At 39.8% G+C, this 19,019-nt stretch overlaps 1 protein-coding gene across 1 annotated transcript in view; it reads left to right on the top strand.

Moving 5' to 3' along the window:
- The window catches only part of zswim7 (zinc finger, SWIM-type containing 7), a 33,653-nt gene that overhangs the window by 12,063 nt on the left and 2,571 nt on the right, over positions 1-19,019 (top strand). The window contains exons 6-7 of the mRNA XM_083532076.1: positions 15,073-15,177; positions 18,660-18,801. Of these exons, the coding sequence (XP_083388202.1) occupies positions 15,073-15,177; positions 18,660-18,776 (222 nt within the window). The 3' untranslated portion in view covers positions 18,777-18,801. The remainder of the gene's footprint in view (positions 1-15,072; positions 15,178-18,659; positions 18,802-19,019) is intronic.

Raw genomic sequence — 19,019 nt, 5'->3', positions numbered from 1 at the left:
CAGCAAAACGCACAAACCATAAAATTCTGAAAATGAGCTGAGAGATATTTGACATGACATACATCGGACATAAGGTGATGCTGCAACAGGTCATTTGGGGTGTTTTGAGCAGCAATCGCGATTCAAGAGCAAAAGAACATCACTGGAGAATAACACGAGGTCAGGAAGACCTTCATCGAGCTCAATCTCCCAAAATCTCCTTCGGCAACTCGTGCATGATGATCGTCGGAGAACGAGCTGCACGATCTTACTCCCGCACCCACCGTACTCGCCAGATTTGGCTCCTGCATACTTCGCCCTCTTCCCGAAGATGCGGAGATCCAGCGCAAATTGCGAAAGGTGTTTGACGTGCTTTGAAAAGAAGACTTCCAGGACATATTCCAGAAGTGGCAGGAACACTGGGAGCACTGTATTGCTGTGCGAGGGGACTATTTCGACGGTGATGAAGTGTTAACCTAGATAAAGTACTTTCTTGCAAATGGATCTAGTCTCGAAGCTTTTTGATACGCCATGTTGGATTATTATTTTTTACTTTTAACGTTTTTGTTGCATTTAAACAAAATAGGTAGCCCTATTTTATTAGTTTCAAGTAACAAAATGACCTGACAGCAATATTTAAAGATTATAATACATATATAATGTGATTTTTGGGGCACCGAATGACACAGTTTACATGTAATTCCTCTCAAGTGCGGACACCATTCCAGTAGCAGCATCTCTGAACTTAATTAATTAGGCCTTAATCGACTCATTAGGACTTGTTAGGCAGATCAAGAATCGTCATTAGGAATTTCAATTCTAGAGTCAATAAATTCTCTGATTACTTAAACCCTGTGCTGTGGAAGCCAAGACAAGTCCTAGAAGACCAAGACTAATAAACCTTTCAGGTATACCTTAGTGTATGCTGGGCAGAAAGATAACACAAAACCCCCATAAGACACCAAGGACCTGCAGGAAGGTTTAGCTGATCAGGAGTTGCTGTGGTGTGTCATCAGAAGGAAAAAAAACCAAAATATTTTGGAAACTACTTACAATCACAAAACAATTGTTTGTTTGGAAAGTCTGTAGAACACCTCTGAAGAAAAGAAGACTTTGCCAACTGTGTTCAGGGTTTGGGGTTGGGTGGCAGCCAGGGGTCCAGGCACCATTGTACATATACATGGTAGAATGGTTTCCAGTAAATATTATCAAATTCTGGAAGAAAAAGGAACCATGAGTCATGGAACTAAATTCGAAATGTTGCCTTGGGATGAACTTTTTTTTAACTCTTTACTCTTTTAACCGGAAACGAAAAAACGCACCACACCTGTGTTCTGAGCTGCACAGCATCGGGAGAAATATATATTTTTTTTTTTTTAAACGCACGACGATGCCAAAGGATAAACTCCCGAGAGAAATAGTTGTGAAAGGAAGGAGGAAGACAGTGAACAATGACTTTCTTGGTAGGCTACTGTTTAGATACAAGGCGTTGTAACGTGTTGAGTCTGGGTGAAGGGAGAGCTCGCTAACGCCAGTTGCAACAGAAATCATATAAACACAGACAGGTTTCCAAAAATCTTGCCTTTTTATTTTTCTTGGCAACAGCGTTACAGGTTAGTCAAAGAAACTTAGAAATGAGCATCAGAAAATAATAAGGACATATTCTTTGGTCTTGCACACATGCAGTAATAGCAGAAAAATGCGGCGGAGGCTATTCCCAAAATGCCGCTCTGCTCTTAAAGGAGCCACAACATATTTCACCCGTTACACCGTGTAACAGACACTGTCTTTCGTTAAAGCCTGTGTAAAGTACATTAGTTTTAGTGTAGACACCTGCGGTTAATAGACAGGTGCAGCTTATTTATGTTTAAAATAAAAGTCTTTGTCAAATTCAGTGGGTGCGGCTTATATATGGCGCTTTATAGTCCGGAAATTACGGTACTGTGCTTTTATAGTTGCTTGTTAAAGGTAAAGAAGTTTGGAAGAACAATTAGCTGTTTCTGAAAGAAATATGTTATGCATGATTCTTGTGCAATACACAACATAGTGTGTACACAGCCGTAGTGGACAGTAAGGAAGTGAATGTAATTTGTTACTGCACTTAAGTAGTTTTTCACATACAAGTCTTTCTTGTATGTGTACTTCACTGATGTGTTTCTACTCGGGGAGATTTTACTTTAACTTCACTACATTTCAAATGTCATACAATTTACTCGGCTACATTTAGCGAAATCAATCTTTCCTATTTTATTTTATTTAGTGGATACAAATGTAACTGGTCAAGCCGTTTAATAAATCATAGTATTTAGATACTTGGGTACATCCAAAGTCAAATACTTTTTTATCCTTTCTCAAGTGAAGTATAAAGGGAGCAATTTTAATGGCGTAATATTTTACCTAGTGTATCTCTACTTTAACTGTACATAGTTTGTGTACTTCGTCCACCACTGGTACACAGTTTGTTAGATGCAAGAAAAATGTAATATATTAGAGAGACTGTGGCTAAAATCAATGGAAGCCTCTCACAGCTTGCAGAAAAAAAAGTCTCCTAGGATTTGGGAATCGCTATTATTTTATTCCTGTACGTGTATTTTATGTTCCTTTGTTTGCCAGGGTATATGGCCAGAATAACCAAATGATGGCACCAGACTTGTGTTGTGTTGGAACAGGATAAGATTGGTCGAAACCCAATAAGGTTTAATATATAATCCTTAATATTCAAATGGGGCTGTAAAACAAAGGCACAGTGTCCACTGGCTTTTCTTCAGGATGAATTCAGCGTAATTTAAGGTACGATACCCATCAGTAAACTAAGAGGTATACCTGCTATGCAAATTGCGTGCGCAACCTAAGGTTACATTCTGGAAACGACCCTGTACGACCTTTCGACACGAATACAAATGATCCGACCCGCATTTCCGACTGCACTCTTCTGACTAGTAAGAGCCAAATTGCGATGTCCTCAAAACAAGCCAAAGCTTGAACTGGATAGTTACTTGATAATGGATTTGACCTGACATAAGAGATTCTGTTCACATTAATAATTTGGTGGCTGTTTCATAAAAATAATTCTTTTTTTTTTTTTAATGTGCATGTAAATTACAAATTTATTCAAATCGATATCTTGAAATAAAATCATCTTGGTCCAGCCAGACCTGCTTTTTTAAATTCTTGTTTATTTAAGGTTGGCTGCGTTGTCAGTTAGCATAGCTTAGTTAAATATTAGACTTTAGCTTTTAATTAGATTTGCTTAAACAGTAATATACAGGCATGGATTTGCCTTTAAAAGCAGCTGATATGAGCATGTATTATTACATTATAATGTAATGAGTTAAAGTCTCCAGAGAATTCTTTTCACGTGGAAATTCTTAATTCGGGGAATTAAGTTTGAGCTGTTCCTAAGACAACTGTTGTAATATAATCTTTTCAGCAGGTCCTGGGTCTACCCCAGAGTCTCCATCCAGGGGGACATGCTTAATACAGCTGTAGTGTATGCTGACCAGGGGGGGCGTTCTTGTGTGGTACCCAAACCACCTTGATTTGGAGGATCAGAGGCTCTGCTTTAAGGCTTGGCCACTCTGAGGAGGAACTTAATTTCTGTCCCCTTTACTCCAAAATTTTGTAGCTTCTTGGTTAGAATAGGATTGTAGATTGCCTGGTGAGCAGACATGAACTATTTTCTGTTTTCTCTGTCCAACTGAAAAAAATTCCAAGATTTTCAAACTCCTTCACCACAGGCAGGGTGTCTCCCCTCACACAGTGTTCTCTTTTCTAGAATCTGGCTTCACTGACACAAAAACGTGCTCTTTTTTTCTCCATTTTAAGTGCAGACAAAACTTCATATTGTCTAAATCGTGTAAACAGTGTTGCTCTGGAATACAGCAGTAATTTAAAATCATATCGGTTTACAGAGGACACACTGTACACCACTTTTTAATTCTCACACTATTTGTTAACATTGCGGTAAAGGTCCACATTCCAACATCGTCGCCTGCTGATTTTCACATATTTCGTAACTATAACATTGAGAAAGCAGGGCGAGGCGGAGCTGAAGTGACCTTCCTTCACCATATAACAGAGAGCATGTTTAAAGCTGAGAAGCGCCTGCGTTTCTTTTTTTTTTTTTTTTTTTTTTTTTTTACATTTTTTTTACATTTTTTTTTTTATTTCCTGCTTATTAAAAATGCATAGTAACACCCTATAGCTCATTGACCTGACAATATTATAGGGCAAAAGCCAATATTGTGGTAATAAGCACATGATTAGTTTTGGAGCTGTTCATAAAATACTGTCTAATATATAGTTGGCGGTTTAATAGTAACCCTAGTAATAATTCCTCGACTTTTCTCCAGGCGCGTGTGTAGTAACTATTCCTAGGCAGCAGCTTTATTGGTGTAAATTGACAATCTCACAGTTTTCTCAATGTTTATTCGTTCATTGTATTTAAAAAAGTAGGAGCATTTTGAAATTTGGGAAATTTTCCTGAAAAACTATAATGGGAAGACTCAAAAAGAGGAAATGGATGCTCGCCTTGAATGTTTGGTGTGAATGGAAGTGCCTTCAGTGTTCATGCTATATCACAGCATTTCTAATACTTGTATTGCATTGGGTGCAGTTTTGTAGACGTTTCATGCGCAAGACATTTAAATGGACCCTCTGGGTATAAGCCAGATTGAAGACATGGAAGAACACTTCAGTGTGTAAAATGGATCAGTGTTTCTTTGGATTTTGATATGAGACGTGTCAAAAAGGGGTTTTTTGCGTTCACGCTGCATGTGCGCCGATGCACATTGTGCCCGGCAGTATTTATATTTAGTCCTTTTTCCTCAGAATAATGGAATCTTTTTATGGAGCCAGATAGCATGTTTCCTCTCATTCACCGGCCACTTCTCCACCCTTATGTCTCAGACTCTGAGGCGAAGGGATTTCATTAATATCTCATTTCACTTGTCATCCTGTATGAGGATCAGTGAGCCTAATAACAAGCTGCCCCTGGGCCAGTGTGCAGCAGTGCCCACGTCATTGCGTTCTCACTGCCCTCTGCCTGGTACTCTTTTCACTCCAACCTGAAAAATTGCACACTATAGGCACGATCTGGCTGAACGTCGATTACGGCTGATTATGCCCGATGTTGACGGGATGCTGTTTCACTTTAATGTATTTATCTTTGTAAAAAAAAAATAAAAAATCTGTTTAGTTCTTTAGAGACGTTTTCGAACATATGACATCTTACGCATCACAGCAACAGCGAAATTGACTCGATGGCAATTCTGGTCAAAAATTGGGAAATTTGTATCAATCAGGTTTATTGGCATAGTTGACACAGACGAGGAATTTGGTTCCAGCTGTTATTTAACCAAATTCTGACTGCACCTCAGGCCTCCTCACCTCACCTACATCACTAGCGGACTTTACTAACATCCTTGTATCTGTATAAGCACAAATCTTCACAAGCAAACTTCAAGATCTATTGAAGCATCTTCCCAGTGGAGCAAATGGGGACCAAATGTAGAACGAGATGTTAAAAAAAACACATCCAAATCTTATGATCAGGTGTCCACAATCACTTTGTGTGTTCGAGGGAATCAGTGTATAAGCGTTTTTTTATTATTATTATTAATTATATTATAATTATTAGGTTTATTTAATGATAATTATGAACCATTATTTGTGTTGAGAAAAAGTTCAGGGTGGCACATAGACAGATTTCCGGTATATTTAGTTTTCCTGATGCAAACAGCAGCCCACCATAACGTAATGCATAACAGTATCACAATTAAAACAATTTATTTAAATCAAATGTCTTTTTCTCACTAGGGGGAAAAATATCTAGACTTCACTAGGTGGTCAGCAACCCCATAGTTTTTTAGATGAGAGATTTTTATCTTATATTCTGACATCGGGGTTGGAATTTCACTGGAAAAAATTAACCACAATCCCATCCTCCATGACAAATAGCCCTGAGCAGGAACGCCGTATTTCACCCGAATCGGAGTTAACAAACTTGAATTCGGCCAAATCCGCAACAGCTTCCTGTTATCTGTGCCGCCTGACATGGTTTTGCGGACGTGAGAAAAAGCATGTCGAAAATAAGGCCATGTGCTGTGCTCTGAAAGCTTTCCTTGGCATTGCTCTTTCAAGACCGTCCTCAGTTTCCCCCTGTAAGGGTGACCGTCTCTAACCAGGAGCAGCGCATCATTTAAGTCCGTTAGCTCTCTGACACTAATGAATTAGCTGGCCTTTGGCTTCTGGCAGATAATACCTGGTGTTTGTCACACTGGCCGCTTTCAGGTTCTTCGCTGATCTTTTCAATCGACTAATGAGGTGGCTGCGTGTTCCTGCGAAGGAGGTGGATGAGGAAATGGAGAGAAGGCAGCTGAAAATAGGGACATGTTTGCGCTCCAGTCAATTATATTGTCTCTAGGATCAAGGAAGGAATACGATAAACTCTGGTGGTGTCAAATGCATGCTGAGGGACGGAACAAAGCACAAATTGTGCTGCTTCATTTTCCTACTGCTGCACAGTCTAGAATGTGGTGTTCCACGTATTACATCAGCGATTACAGTGTTTAATTTATTAGGTTATATTGGATTTAATATCGCGAAAAGTCAAGCCGTTCTTATTTTTTGTACATCACGGATTTAACAGTCATTTGACCACCAGCTTCACCCTTATTGCTCATCCAAAAAGCTGATACTGATCAACATCGGAAAGCAAGAGGTTTTCCTTAAATGGACACGTTTTAAATAAATGTCTTTAGAACAAATAAACTTCAATGATGTACAGCTGGAACTACTTTCCAAGCTGACCAATGAGATGCGAGCATTCGATCATGCTGTAAAAGAATATAATACAATTTTACCACGCTTTTATTTATATAATTTTTATCATTTATTTTTTTATATTTCTGTTCCATTTGTTTTGCAAGAATAATGATGGCAAATAGGTTTCGAAGTGGCTGTATAAAGGTGTAGGTGCTCAGCGAAATAGTGCTCCTCACTGCTCCACGCTTGCTTATATATACACGTGTGTACGTGTGTGTGTGCCTGTGCACAAAATCATGGCACTTCACTTTCATTTTTAATAACCATGCTCTCCTGTGCGGCTCTGTTTGCTCAAGACGACCATCCTCACATGCTCTTTGGGGGGAAACGGATGAAGAATGATGAGAAAAAACGATGCTGTTTAAATGCCAAAGCCTGAGCTGTGAGAACCGACAAAAGATGTGTTTGTAAGGACCTTTGGATCTTTTAAAACGAGTATACAATCTGTGCGGTATATCGGAATATCACACGACCTAACAAGTTCATTGTAGTTATATAAGTGTCTCTTATGCTTCTTCGTGCTTGTTTGCAGACCGAAAAAACACGATGAACAGTACACAGGATAAGGAAACCCCGGGGTCACTGATGTCCCGGCTCACTGAAAGCTGAGTGAATGAAATGTCCTGATGATGTCATAGCGCACCACAGATATATGTGTGTGTGTGTGTGTGTGTGTGTGAACCTCACACTAATCTGATGCTTCAGTTGTCTTGATATACTGTGAACTATGACTTTTTTTTTTGTTGTTGTTTTTTGGGCCACATCCTTCCTCTTTAAGGTTTGAATTTTTTTTCTGCTAGTAATTCAGATTCTTGCTCACATGAATTTGATTATGGGTATTCAATTCCTTTTTTATGTATACACCCACCAATAACATTACGACTGAAGTGTATAACACTGGTTAGCTCTTCATCATGGCACATGTTAGTGGGTGGGATATATTAGGCAGCAAGTGAACATTTTGTCCTCATAGTTGTGTTAGAAGCAGGAAAATGGGCGAGCGTAAGGATTTAAACGAGTTTGGCAAATTGTTATGGTCAAAGCATCTCCAAAACTGCAGCTCTTGTGGGCTGTTCCCAGACTGCAGTGTTCAGTATCTAACAAAAGTGGTCCAAGGAAGGAAAAGAGTTGAACCAGTGACCGCATCAAGGGTGGCCAAGTGCATATATATGTATATATATTCGCATGATTGTCTATAGTTAACTTGTGATTAATCGCGAATAAATCACACTTTCTTTTCTTCTGTTCAAAACGTGCATTATAGGGATATTTTTCAAGTTTTACTTATTAACATGGGAGTGAACAAATATGCTTGCTTAATGCAAATCATAACAATACAATGTAGTGTCCAGCTTTACACAGCTTTACATGTAAGAATCAACTAAACATCTTTTCTATTATAAGGCAGCTCCACAAAAAAATGATGCATCACAAAAAAGAGGCACATTATAGAAGTGCATTGGCCAACCAAAGATTATTCCCTGGATCCTTCACACTTAAAGCAAATAATCTCACACTCTGAAATTGTGATACAAAACAATCTGTGTATCAGGCTGAATAGACTGTGCGAATATCAGTGGTGAGTGCAATACAGAACCAGTCTTGTCAAGAGAACCACCTGGCAGGGTTTTGAAGTTAAATTTGCCATTTAAAACACCCCTTTCTTTATCCATTTCTTCTTCCAATCCACACAATCGCATGCAAAAAATGACGGGGTTTTTTTTTGCGATGGAATTTTTTGTGAGAAATTTGCAATTGCAACTTCAACAGCATGTTGAATACACACACACACACACACACACACACACGTGTGGTGTGGTGCTTTTATATAACATCTTCATAATAAACACTGGTGTGTGTGAGATTTACACTTAACATTTCTAGTCAAATGCAGTTTCCACTCACTCAAGTTTGGACTATAGGCTCGTGGTGAGTGTGTGTGTGGAACGTGTGAGAACTTGTGTCTAAAAATCCTGTTTCTCCAGGTGTTGGCGTTCTTATTAAATTTTTGTGTTATTTGGTTTAGCTATCTTTTTTTGGTTTGTTTGTTTGCTTTCTCTTTTGTGATCTACACACTTATGTATCTCAGTTCCTTGTAAATGCTGCTTTACTTCTATACAGGTCTTCGAAGCGCTGACGTAGTCCTTACATTACCTCACATCCTCAGTGCATGCTGGCTGACATATAGAGTTTACTTGGTACACAGGGAAAAGGAAACGCTAAATGGGACCAATAACTATTTTATGGGGGGCCGATGTTTTCCACATTGTGGTACCAGAATGGAGTCGGAATTGTGCACGACGGAGCTTGTTTTTGATCTCGTCCCTTACAGCAAACAGGCCGAATCCCTGCCGTGCATGTCTTCCAGCTTCCCACAGACCCACAGCGAGACACTCCTATGAGGGCCATCGGGGCACTTCGGCTGTCTGATGATGGATTTTTTTGTCACTTTTCTTTAAGGTTGGATTTTGCTGAAGTCCCTTTTAAAAAAATCTTTACATTTATGTCCCATGTCCCATGAGAATGCTGAGAGTAGTTCAGTATTTCTGCGCAGTAGAACTAAAGCCAAGTTCCCTTTCAGGCCTGGAGCAAGTTTTTATCACAGCAAGATGTAATTGATTCACGTGGAATCTACTGCCAGCTACTGGACCAGCGCCAATGGCGAGGTGTGAGTGTTTGTTTATAGAAAGTGTTAATAGGTGTTAACTCCTAGTCTCTAGATTTTATGCAGATTTTACCAGCTCTACCAGATACAATGCAGCTAAAACTACAACAGATTCTTCCCTCCTGTCCTTGCAACTCTTCAGAATATCAGCAACAATGAATGGAGACCTCACCTCCATTTGCAGGCTGAGGTTTTACAAATTGGCTTTGAAACAAGTGAAGTACAAGTAAAGTAATATTTGAGATAGTATAATGGAAAAAAAAAAAAAACATCTCTGCACACGAAACAGGAGGTGGTGTATATGTGCGTAGAGGAAGTGGTTTAGCACGAGGGTGTCTCGACACAAAAACTGTAGGTCTAAAAGTATGAGGTGATTTGCAATGGATCAGTTGTGTAGCCTGAGCACTGAAGATAAGCTGTAGTGTACTTCGAAGCCTTTTCACTCTTCCTTGTACATGATAAGAAAATAAGAAGTGCATGTTACAGGAAAAACTGGAAAATATTCAGTCAGATCTGTTAACCAGGAAAGTGTGTGTGTGTGTGTGTGTGTGTGTGTGTGTGTGTGTGTGTGTGTGTGTGTACACACACACACACACACAGTATCTCACAGTATCAAAAGTGCCTACACCCCTCACATTTCAGCAACTATTTTAGTAGATCTTCTCAAGGGACAATACAAAGCAAATGAAACTTGGTTATATCTTGGAGTAGTCCAGATTAACTGTCCTCTGAAAATAACTCAACATACAGCAATTATTGTCAAAATAGCTGGCAACAAAAGTGAGTACATCCTAAGTGATAACAGCTGTATGTCACTTAACCATGCATTCATCATTTAACCTCTTAAAGAGCATGAATTACTGGAACCACATCCTGTGGTCTGACAAGATGATGTGTGGCGAAACACCTCACCATAAGATTTGTATGTGCTTTTTGAACATCTAATTCCACATTTAGTCCCCATTTGCTTCTAGAATATCCTTCACCAAATGTTACACCAGATTTTGTGGAGATATTTTGCTCATTCTGCCACAAGGGGTGTTGTCAGGCACTGATGTAGGTGATGTTAGGAGGTCCTGGGTGCAATCAGCGTTCACATTAACACACCTTTTCAGTAGGGTTGAGGCCAGATCATATAAACCATACATTTATGGAGTCGGTGTGTTCATGCTGGAACAGTTTTGGGTCTCCTAGTTTTACTGAAGGGAAATAAAATGCCTCCACATTTAGAGACATCCTATACAGTTGTGTGCTTCCAACTTTGTGGTTACACTTTTGGGCACATAATGCCTGGAAAAGTCAGTTGTCTCAATACTTTTTTCTATATAGAATATTTAATTACCTAAAAAAGATTCAGATTATTCAAAAACAAAACATTATACTTCATATTTAACACATAATCCGGAGACACGTTACTTATGCTTCTATAATAATTCACATTCAGTAACATTCAAGGAAAGGAACAAGCTTCAGTTGCCTGGTTGCTTATGACCTTTTCCTTTGAGCGTCTGCATGTCAGTCATTTTATTACTGTGTGTTATCCAGACATTATGTGCGGCTATACGGAAATAACGCACGCCAGGGTCGCGTGGTGACAAGGTCTGCAGTGACATCTTTGTCAGACATTACACCGCTTATACAGTGATTTGTCAGTGATGTTCATGCTTATAATATTAATTCACGATAAAATTGAACATTGTGTTAGGGATAAACTTGTGTTACATTTATTGGCCCCAAACTTCTAGGCAGTAATATAAAATTAGAATTTTATAGCCTCTTTATCTCTGTTAAGCTGCTTTGGTACAGTGTCCATTGTTAAAATGGCTATACAAATAAAACTGAATAACAATTGTGTGGAAGAGTATGAACACTGAAATCTGATTGGTCAGAAGGTGTACATTATTTTGTTTTACAGCAACAGCACGACAGATGAATGTTTAGATCCTCATTCTGATACGCTAATACTGTACCTTTCTATAGTAAGAGCTCATGCATTGGAATTTGCACAGTGGGCGCATGTTAATGAACAAGTAAAAAAAAACAAGAATAGGTATTGTTGATGAGGTTTTTAAAAAATGGCCATTTTTTTAAATCTAGGACAAAAATCTGTCTAATCATCTGTATTCATTTAAATTTTACCCGCATAAATATATATATATATATACATATTACACAGTATGTGAGTATAACCCTCACTTTTCAGCAACCATTTTAGTTTATCTTCTCAAGGGACAAAATAGTATAGAAATGAATCTTGGAGATATTTGAGTAGTTAATTTTACTGTCCTCTAATAATAACTCAACATACTGCCAACAAAAGTGAGTACACCCTATGCGCACATATCAAAACTGTCCAAAGTGTCAATATTTTGTACGAGCAACGTTGTTATCTGGCACTGCCTTAATCCTCCTGGGGATGAAATTCACCAGAGCTACACAGGTTGTTGCTGGGATCCTCTTCCACTCCTCCATAACGACATCACTGAGCTGCTGGATGTTAGACACATGGCGATTCTTCACCTTCCGCTTGAGATGCCCCACAGGTGCTCAATAGGTTTCAGGGGACATACTTGGCCACTCCATCACCTTCACCATCACCATTGTGTTTTGGGGTCATTATGTTGGAAAACTGCTGTTCAGCCCATTTCCTTAAAGAAAAGCATCATGTTCTGCTTCAGAATGTCACAGGACATGTTGAAATCCATGTTTCCCTCAATGAATCGCAGCTCCACAGTACCAGGAACACTCATGCAGCCTCAGACCATGATGCTACCACCACCATGCTTGACTATAGGCAAGAAACAATTTTCTTGATTCTCCTCACCAGGACGTCACCACACATGCTGGACACCATCTGAGCAAAAGAAGTTTATCTTCGTCTCATCAGACTAGAGGACATGGTTCCAGGAATTCATGGTCTTGGACATGATGTCCTTAGCAAAAGAAGCTTCAGAAGAGGCTTCCTTCTGGGACTACGGCAATGCAACCCGACTTGTTGCAGTGTTCAGCGCACGGCCTGAGCACTGAAAAGTGGCCCTTCAGCTTCTGCAACCTCTAAAGCGATGCTGCAGCACTCATGCGTCTGTTTTTTGAAGCAACACCTGACGCACAACACGAGGACTCAACTTCTTTGATGGACCCTTGCGAGGAATATTCCTAGTGGAACCAATCTTGGAAAACCTTTGTATGAGCCTGGCCACTGTACTGTAACTCAGTTTCAGGGTGTTAAGGATTTTCTTATAGCCTGGGCCGTCTTTGTGGAGAGCAACAATTGTAATTCTCAAATAATAATAAAAAAAGCAACTCAAACTCGCTTTTATGCTTGCCTATTTTTCCTGTTTTTAACAAATCAACTTTAAGGACAAAATCTTTGCTTACTGCTGTTCGCTACATCACAGATACATCGATAGATTTTTTATCTCAAGGTAATGAGTTTTACAGCCCATTTACCATTTGAGAGGATAGAGTGCATGAGAGGGGGAGGGGCAGACTGTGAGTGATGGATCATATTGGAGACTTCAAAACTCCTACACAGTTGTCATTTCATCATATTGGATTTGTGTCCCGAATGATACTCTTATCTTTAAATAACTCGTATCCGTGTACTCCGACGCCAAAATGCAGAGCTCGTACGCATAATATGTAAATGTGTTAACAATGAAGACAATTTTCTTTCCTCCTTTTATTAATTTCATTCATTCTAATTCCAAAATAATTAATTACATTCCTTGTAAATGTCGTTACTATAGAAACATAATTTAGAATCGAGAAAAGCGCTCTGGTATAAATTAATTCAAAGAGATAAATATGGCTCGATGATAAATATATTTTCGAATTAAATTAAATTCCAAAAAGCAGCTCGATGGCAACGTGCTTTCGTGAATTTTCATGTTATTTCTGCGCAGTGCTGACCATGAAACCAGTTAATGGCTAACCCTGGTTTTATCACCTCTATCAGTCAGGTATGAGTGACGACTCTGGCCTCTCCTCCGTTCCAATTACTCCACTAGTGAATCACATATAACGAAGTGTTGCTTTTGACAAAGTGGATTTTCCTTCTTATTTATTTTTTTTTTTTTTTTGAGGCAGTGGAGGTCATTTAGCATGGCTTGCGAACTTGTCTCTGTTTGGCTGGATAATGCAGTATGTTTGTGTCAGAGCAGCATTTGCTTTGCAGATGATGCTGATCATTTATAACAGCACAGAATTGATTCTGTTACATCTTATAGTTTATGCTACTGGATTTTTTTTAATTATTATTCTTAAAGACACATTTTGTGTAATTTAAAAGCCAAGCCATGCATTGGTGATTTTTGCAGCTCGGGTGAGCTGTTTGCGGTTTTGTTGCCATAATGATGGCAAATGAGAACGTTCAGCTCTTTTCAGGGCTTCGACAGCTGATGTCATTTTCATTCAATTATGTGGTATTTTAGTTTCTGTTGCAAATGTTTGCTTTATGAATTTGCTACCGGAAAGTCACGTTTCTTTTCAATTTGAAACGCTTCCGCATGTAGACGCCATTGTACTTTTTAGTTTTTCTGTGCTTACCGAATTATGAGCCTCATGCTACACACGGCTTTTAAGGGACCGGCGGTGCTCTTGTAAGTTTTTAGCTCTGCGGTGAGAACTGTACGAGCTCAAATCTGCATCGCATTTGTCATTTTTAGCTGCGGTGCTTTCTGGACAATGTTGAGGAAGTGCTGTACAGTGCAGCACACACACACACACACAACAAAGTCTCACAAAGGCCTGGAGGGATTGTGTTCTGAAAGGATGTGAACAAGCGCAAGTTTTGTTTCGTGTCTTTGTCTGCTGTGGTATTTGGGTGGTTTGTGTTTTACTTGGACGCAGTGTTCTCGCGATCCAGATGACACTGTGGATAAATAACATGATTATTTTTTTCCCCTATGAAACTGCATTGCCTTCAACCAAGCAAACTTGCCCATTCTGTCAGAGTGGGAGGGACGTTTATACTTTTTCTTCTGTCAATCAGAGTATCACTTACCAATCATGAGCTGCTGAGATTTTATGTAAACTATACACACAAAGGTGTGTGAACTCCTGACTCCGAGTGGTATGAGCATTTTTAAACATCCAATTCCACACTCAGTTCCTGTTTGCTGTTAACCTCCACTTGTCTGGGAAGATGTTCCACTAGAGTTTGAAGTGTGCTCATGTACCTCATTAGTGACAAAGCTTTCGGTAAAGTCAGGTACTGATGTAGGTGATGTGAGGAGGCCTGGAGTTCAGTCAGCATTCCAATTCATCCCAAAGGTGTTCAATGTGGTTAAAGTCAAAGGTCTGTAGTAGGCCACTAAAGATCTTCCTCTCCAACACCATGTAGGTGGTGTCTCAGTGGTTAAAGGACCATTGGACTTTAGATCAGAAGGTTCAAATCCCAGCACCACCAAGCTGCTGGGCCTTTTAAACAAGACCCTTAAACCTCTACTGAGTTGTTTTTGTTTCTGAGTTGTCATAGCACCTTCTACCAAGTGTGTTACCTAATCCTACACAATTCAGTCAATAAATAATGCTTCTTGTTGAAAGACATGTAAGAGAAACTGATTTCACAAACCTCATTGCGTCATCTCTGTCTCAAACAGGTATTAGGCGGATCAGGACGTGTGTACACTTGCTACACATCGTGTCATTATTGCCCCTGTCCAGCCTTCTCTTTCTCGGTGCTCAGGAGAAATGAAAGTCTGGTGGTAAGTTCACTTCTCTGTCGTGCCTTTTTCTTTGGATGTCATCTTTCATTATCTTTTACACACACAGAATCTGCACATTCACACTAGAATAAAGATCACTAGTGTGTTTGCATGCAGCTTAGCAATCGTGTGAGAAATTGGAACAAAAAACTAAAATGCAGCCATGTAAACTAATAAATCAGAAGAATCACAAAGTATATCGTTAATATACAGAGCGCGATAGATTTTTCGATCTTATGATGACAATAGCGATATGACTACTGTATCGCGAACCGGCGCTCGTGCATGCACCCCCTGCCACATACATCTATACTGTATAGTTTATACAGTACGGTTGTGTAAATCGCTCTGTTTTGTTAAATTATGTACTATAATTTGTTACATTATTAAAAAATTATTAGTGTACTACCTCATACTAATTACTATTGTTTAAGACTCTTTAAGATCAGCTAGTCCATGTCTCGACTTGGTATATTTTTAAATTCCGATTGGGTCTCTATTGTAAGTCTGGGACTACCTGTACGAGGTGGTCTCAAAAAGGTCAGAGTCTTACGGTGCTAACTGGGGCTATTCTGACCACATGCGTTACCACATCTGCGATTTCATCACGGACTCCAAGTTAGAGTAAAGAGCAAATTCTGGAATTCTGTGTAAAACTGGGATACACATGAAATGACGTACGTTGGACATACTGAGTCGTTCGAAGTGTTTTGAGCGCTTCAGAGCGGAAGAACTTTACTGGAAGACGAAGAGAGATCACGAAGAGCTCAACACCCCGAAAATGCCAATCATTCAGCAACTTGTGCATGATGATAATCAGAGAACCATCCACACAATTTCACTTCCACCCTACTCGCCAGAATTCGCTCATTCGGACTTCGCCCTTTTTCCCTGAAGATGCAGATCCTGCTCGCTGGTTTGACACCGTTGCGGAGATTCGGCGCGAATCGCAGAAGGTGCTTGACGCTCTTTGAAAAGAAGACTTCCAGAAAGGTGATAGTGTGTAAATGTGAATGAATAAAGTACTTTCTTGTACTTTACTTTTGTAAACCACCTCGTACATGTATTCGGGTGAACTGTACACACGGGGGTAAAAAGAAAAAAAGTCATTGGTAAAAGAGGAAGATCTGATTGGACACTGATAAGATAAAGCGATCTGCAGTGATGCAAACCCTCGTGTGAAAATCCAGCGAGACCTCATGAGGAAGTGCAAAGTCTGTCTATAGCCTGAGGTCGCCCAGATGTTACTCTCTGTTGTTCTTATGTGCCATCCTGCTGGAAATCAGCTCTTTGATTGGCAGGCCTGGATTCACTCTCCATCTCATCCAGAGGAGATCTCCATGTCTTTCCAGTGCAGAATAACATTTTAATCAGCTCGGCCTGAGAAGCCCCTGAGAGACCCACAGGCTAAAATTAGATAGTCTGTGTGAGAACACGAGTCCAGAAGAGCACGTTCACCACTCAAGCCTCAAACCCGAAGGACAACACAAAAAAAAGAAGAAGAATGCTGACTTTTGTGTTTGCATCATGTACATGTAGCAGAAGCTGGTTGAAGCTAAAAATCTGTGTGTCTTGTGACAAATTTACGGAACCCACTTCTTCCTGACTTTTTGACCTGAAATGAAAACAAAACAGGGCTTAAAAACAGAAGTGGTCGGTCTGAGATTCTCATCAGGCCCCAAGCCATGACTGCTGTGTGTGTGTGTGTGTGTGTGTGTGTGTGTGTGTGTGTGTGTGTGTGTGTGTGTGTGTGTGTGTGTGTGTGTGTGTGTGTGTGTGTGTGTGTGTGTGTGTGTGTGTGTGTGTGTGTGTGTGTGTGTGTGTGTATTTGTGTAGCTGTGTGGGAAGCAGACTGCAGTGGTCCCAACAGAAGTAACACACAGCTGTTTTGCTGATCTAATGGCTGCTGGTGGTGAAACATTTCTTCCTAGAATTATAAACGAGCAAACTCATAAAACATGTTATTTATACTCTCAGTTGCCACTTTATTAGGAACGGTCGTACACCTGCACGGCCCTTGCATAAGATTATACAGATACAGGACAAAAGCAAAAAAAATCAGACATCAGAATGGGGGAGTGGGGGTTTAAGTGATCTGATTGACTTGGCACGGTTGTCACTTGTGGGATTTTCTTCAGTTTTGACAGAATGATTTGAATTTGAAAAAATAAATAAATACAAAATCCATCAGTCGTTTCTGTGGGTGGAAACGCCTTGTTGAGAGGTCAGAGGAGAATGATCAGTCTGATTTGAGCTGACATGAAGGTTACATAACTCTGAGCATTCTGTACAGCTGTGATGAGAAGGAAGGGGGGGGGGATAATATTTGTGTTTCCATATTATTGCTCTATTCCCTTTTTTTTATATATATATAGAATTAAGTATTTATATATAAAAAAGTTTTTTATTAAACAAAGACACTACACTTATCCAATTTTTGTCCGCGCTTTTAGTTTTAATTGTTCTCCAAAAGTTGCTTATTTACACTGAAAGCACTCACGTCCCTGTGCTGCGCATAAGCACAATGTAAGATGCGTCATTTCTGCCCGCCGTTTATTTACTTTCCGGCTCTTCGGCAACGTTTTCGAAAGCCTCCGTTTTCACAATCCACACCGCGAAAATTTAAAATGATCATTTCAGATGTTAGATATGGTCTTAAAAGTCTTTAGCCAAGTTTGCATATTTGAGTCTGGAAAAGTATTAAATTTTGTAATGTAATATGTTTAGGAACCATGAGAAAAACATCTCGCAAAACACGTCAAACTTTGAGGCGGATGAGGAGCTTTTGCAGGAGGCCACGCCAAGTTCTAATCCTCTCAGACATTAAGGGAAATCTAAAGATACAGTAGGCAAAAAATTTCCCAGATCATTAAGTGTCCTTTAAACGGTGCAGACTTCAAAAGCAGCATAGTCTCTGGGAACATAACGGAGATTCAACCAATCTTCTCAGCTGATCTGATTCTGAAGAAAACCAACTTGGCATATCAGCTTCATTAAGACCAGTCTTATAGCGATCTGCATGCACTATTGTTGCAAGATGCTAAACTCCTGATGCAGGTCGCTAACGCGGTTACATTCCTCGTTTCCTCCTTGCAGGATAAAAGATTGGTGTCGTAGCAGAGCTTTGCTTTGTAGAGTTCGGTTCCTGGGTTTTTGGATTCTGAGGCTGAAGAAGGCGAGTGTTTTAGCCAATCGAAGAAGCGATATTTTGTTACCCATTAGACATGGCCTCAGGCGCTGTCTCTGGCTTATTTCTGTAAAAACAAATTAGGCCAACAGTGGAAACCCAACACCGGCACATACATGTAAGAACATAAGCCTTTGTATGTGGTATAAACTCTTGCCCTTGTTTCAAAAAGCCTTACAAGATACATGATCTCCGAGCGTGATACAATTAGCATATTGCATGATGAATATTAAAAATTTATCGAATAACTAATTTTTTTTCCCGCTGTGTTCTCTAACGGATACGGCTTTTTCAGTGTAAGCACATTTTGGCAGTTTACTTGTGCCAGGCCATGGGCTTGTGCCAGCAGGAGCAGGTCTCGGATCAGCACATGACCCTCATCCTGTCCGGAAGAACCGAGCTGGATCCATGAAGCAGCATTCTGGAAGACAATCCTGGTGAAGAAAATGATCTAAACCTTTTGGTCAAAAAGGTAAATAAATGGAGCACTGGAATCACAGGTCACATGATTGTAAAGAAGGAAAGACCCCCACTGGGTATGACTCAGTAGCCAATAGGAACCCAGGACTATATACATCCTGACCTGATTGGTTTCCTGTCTCATAAACACACCCCTAAAGCCAAGAGGAGTTATTATGGGATGTTTGATTCTGGA

Source organism: Silurus aristotelis (genome assembly GCF_946808225.1).
Source record: "Silurus aristotelis genome assembly, chromosome: 26".
Taxonomy (NCBI): domain Eukaryota; kingdom Metazoa; phylum Chordata; class Actinopteri; order Siluriformes; family Siluridae; genus Silurus; species Silurus aristotelis.
The sequence above is the reverse complement of the archived record's forward strand: the minus strand, read 5'-3'. Positions and strand labels throughout refer to the sequence as shown.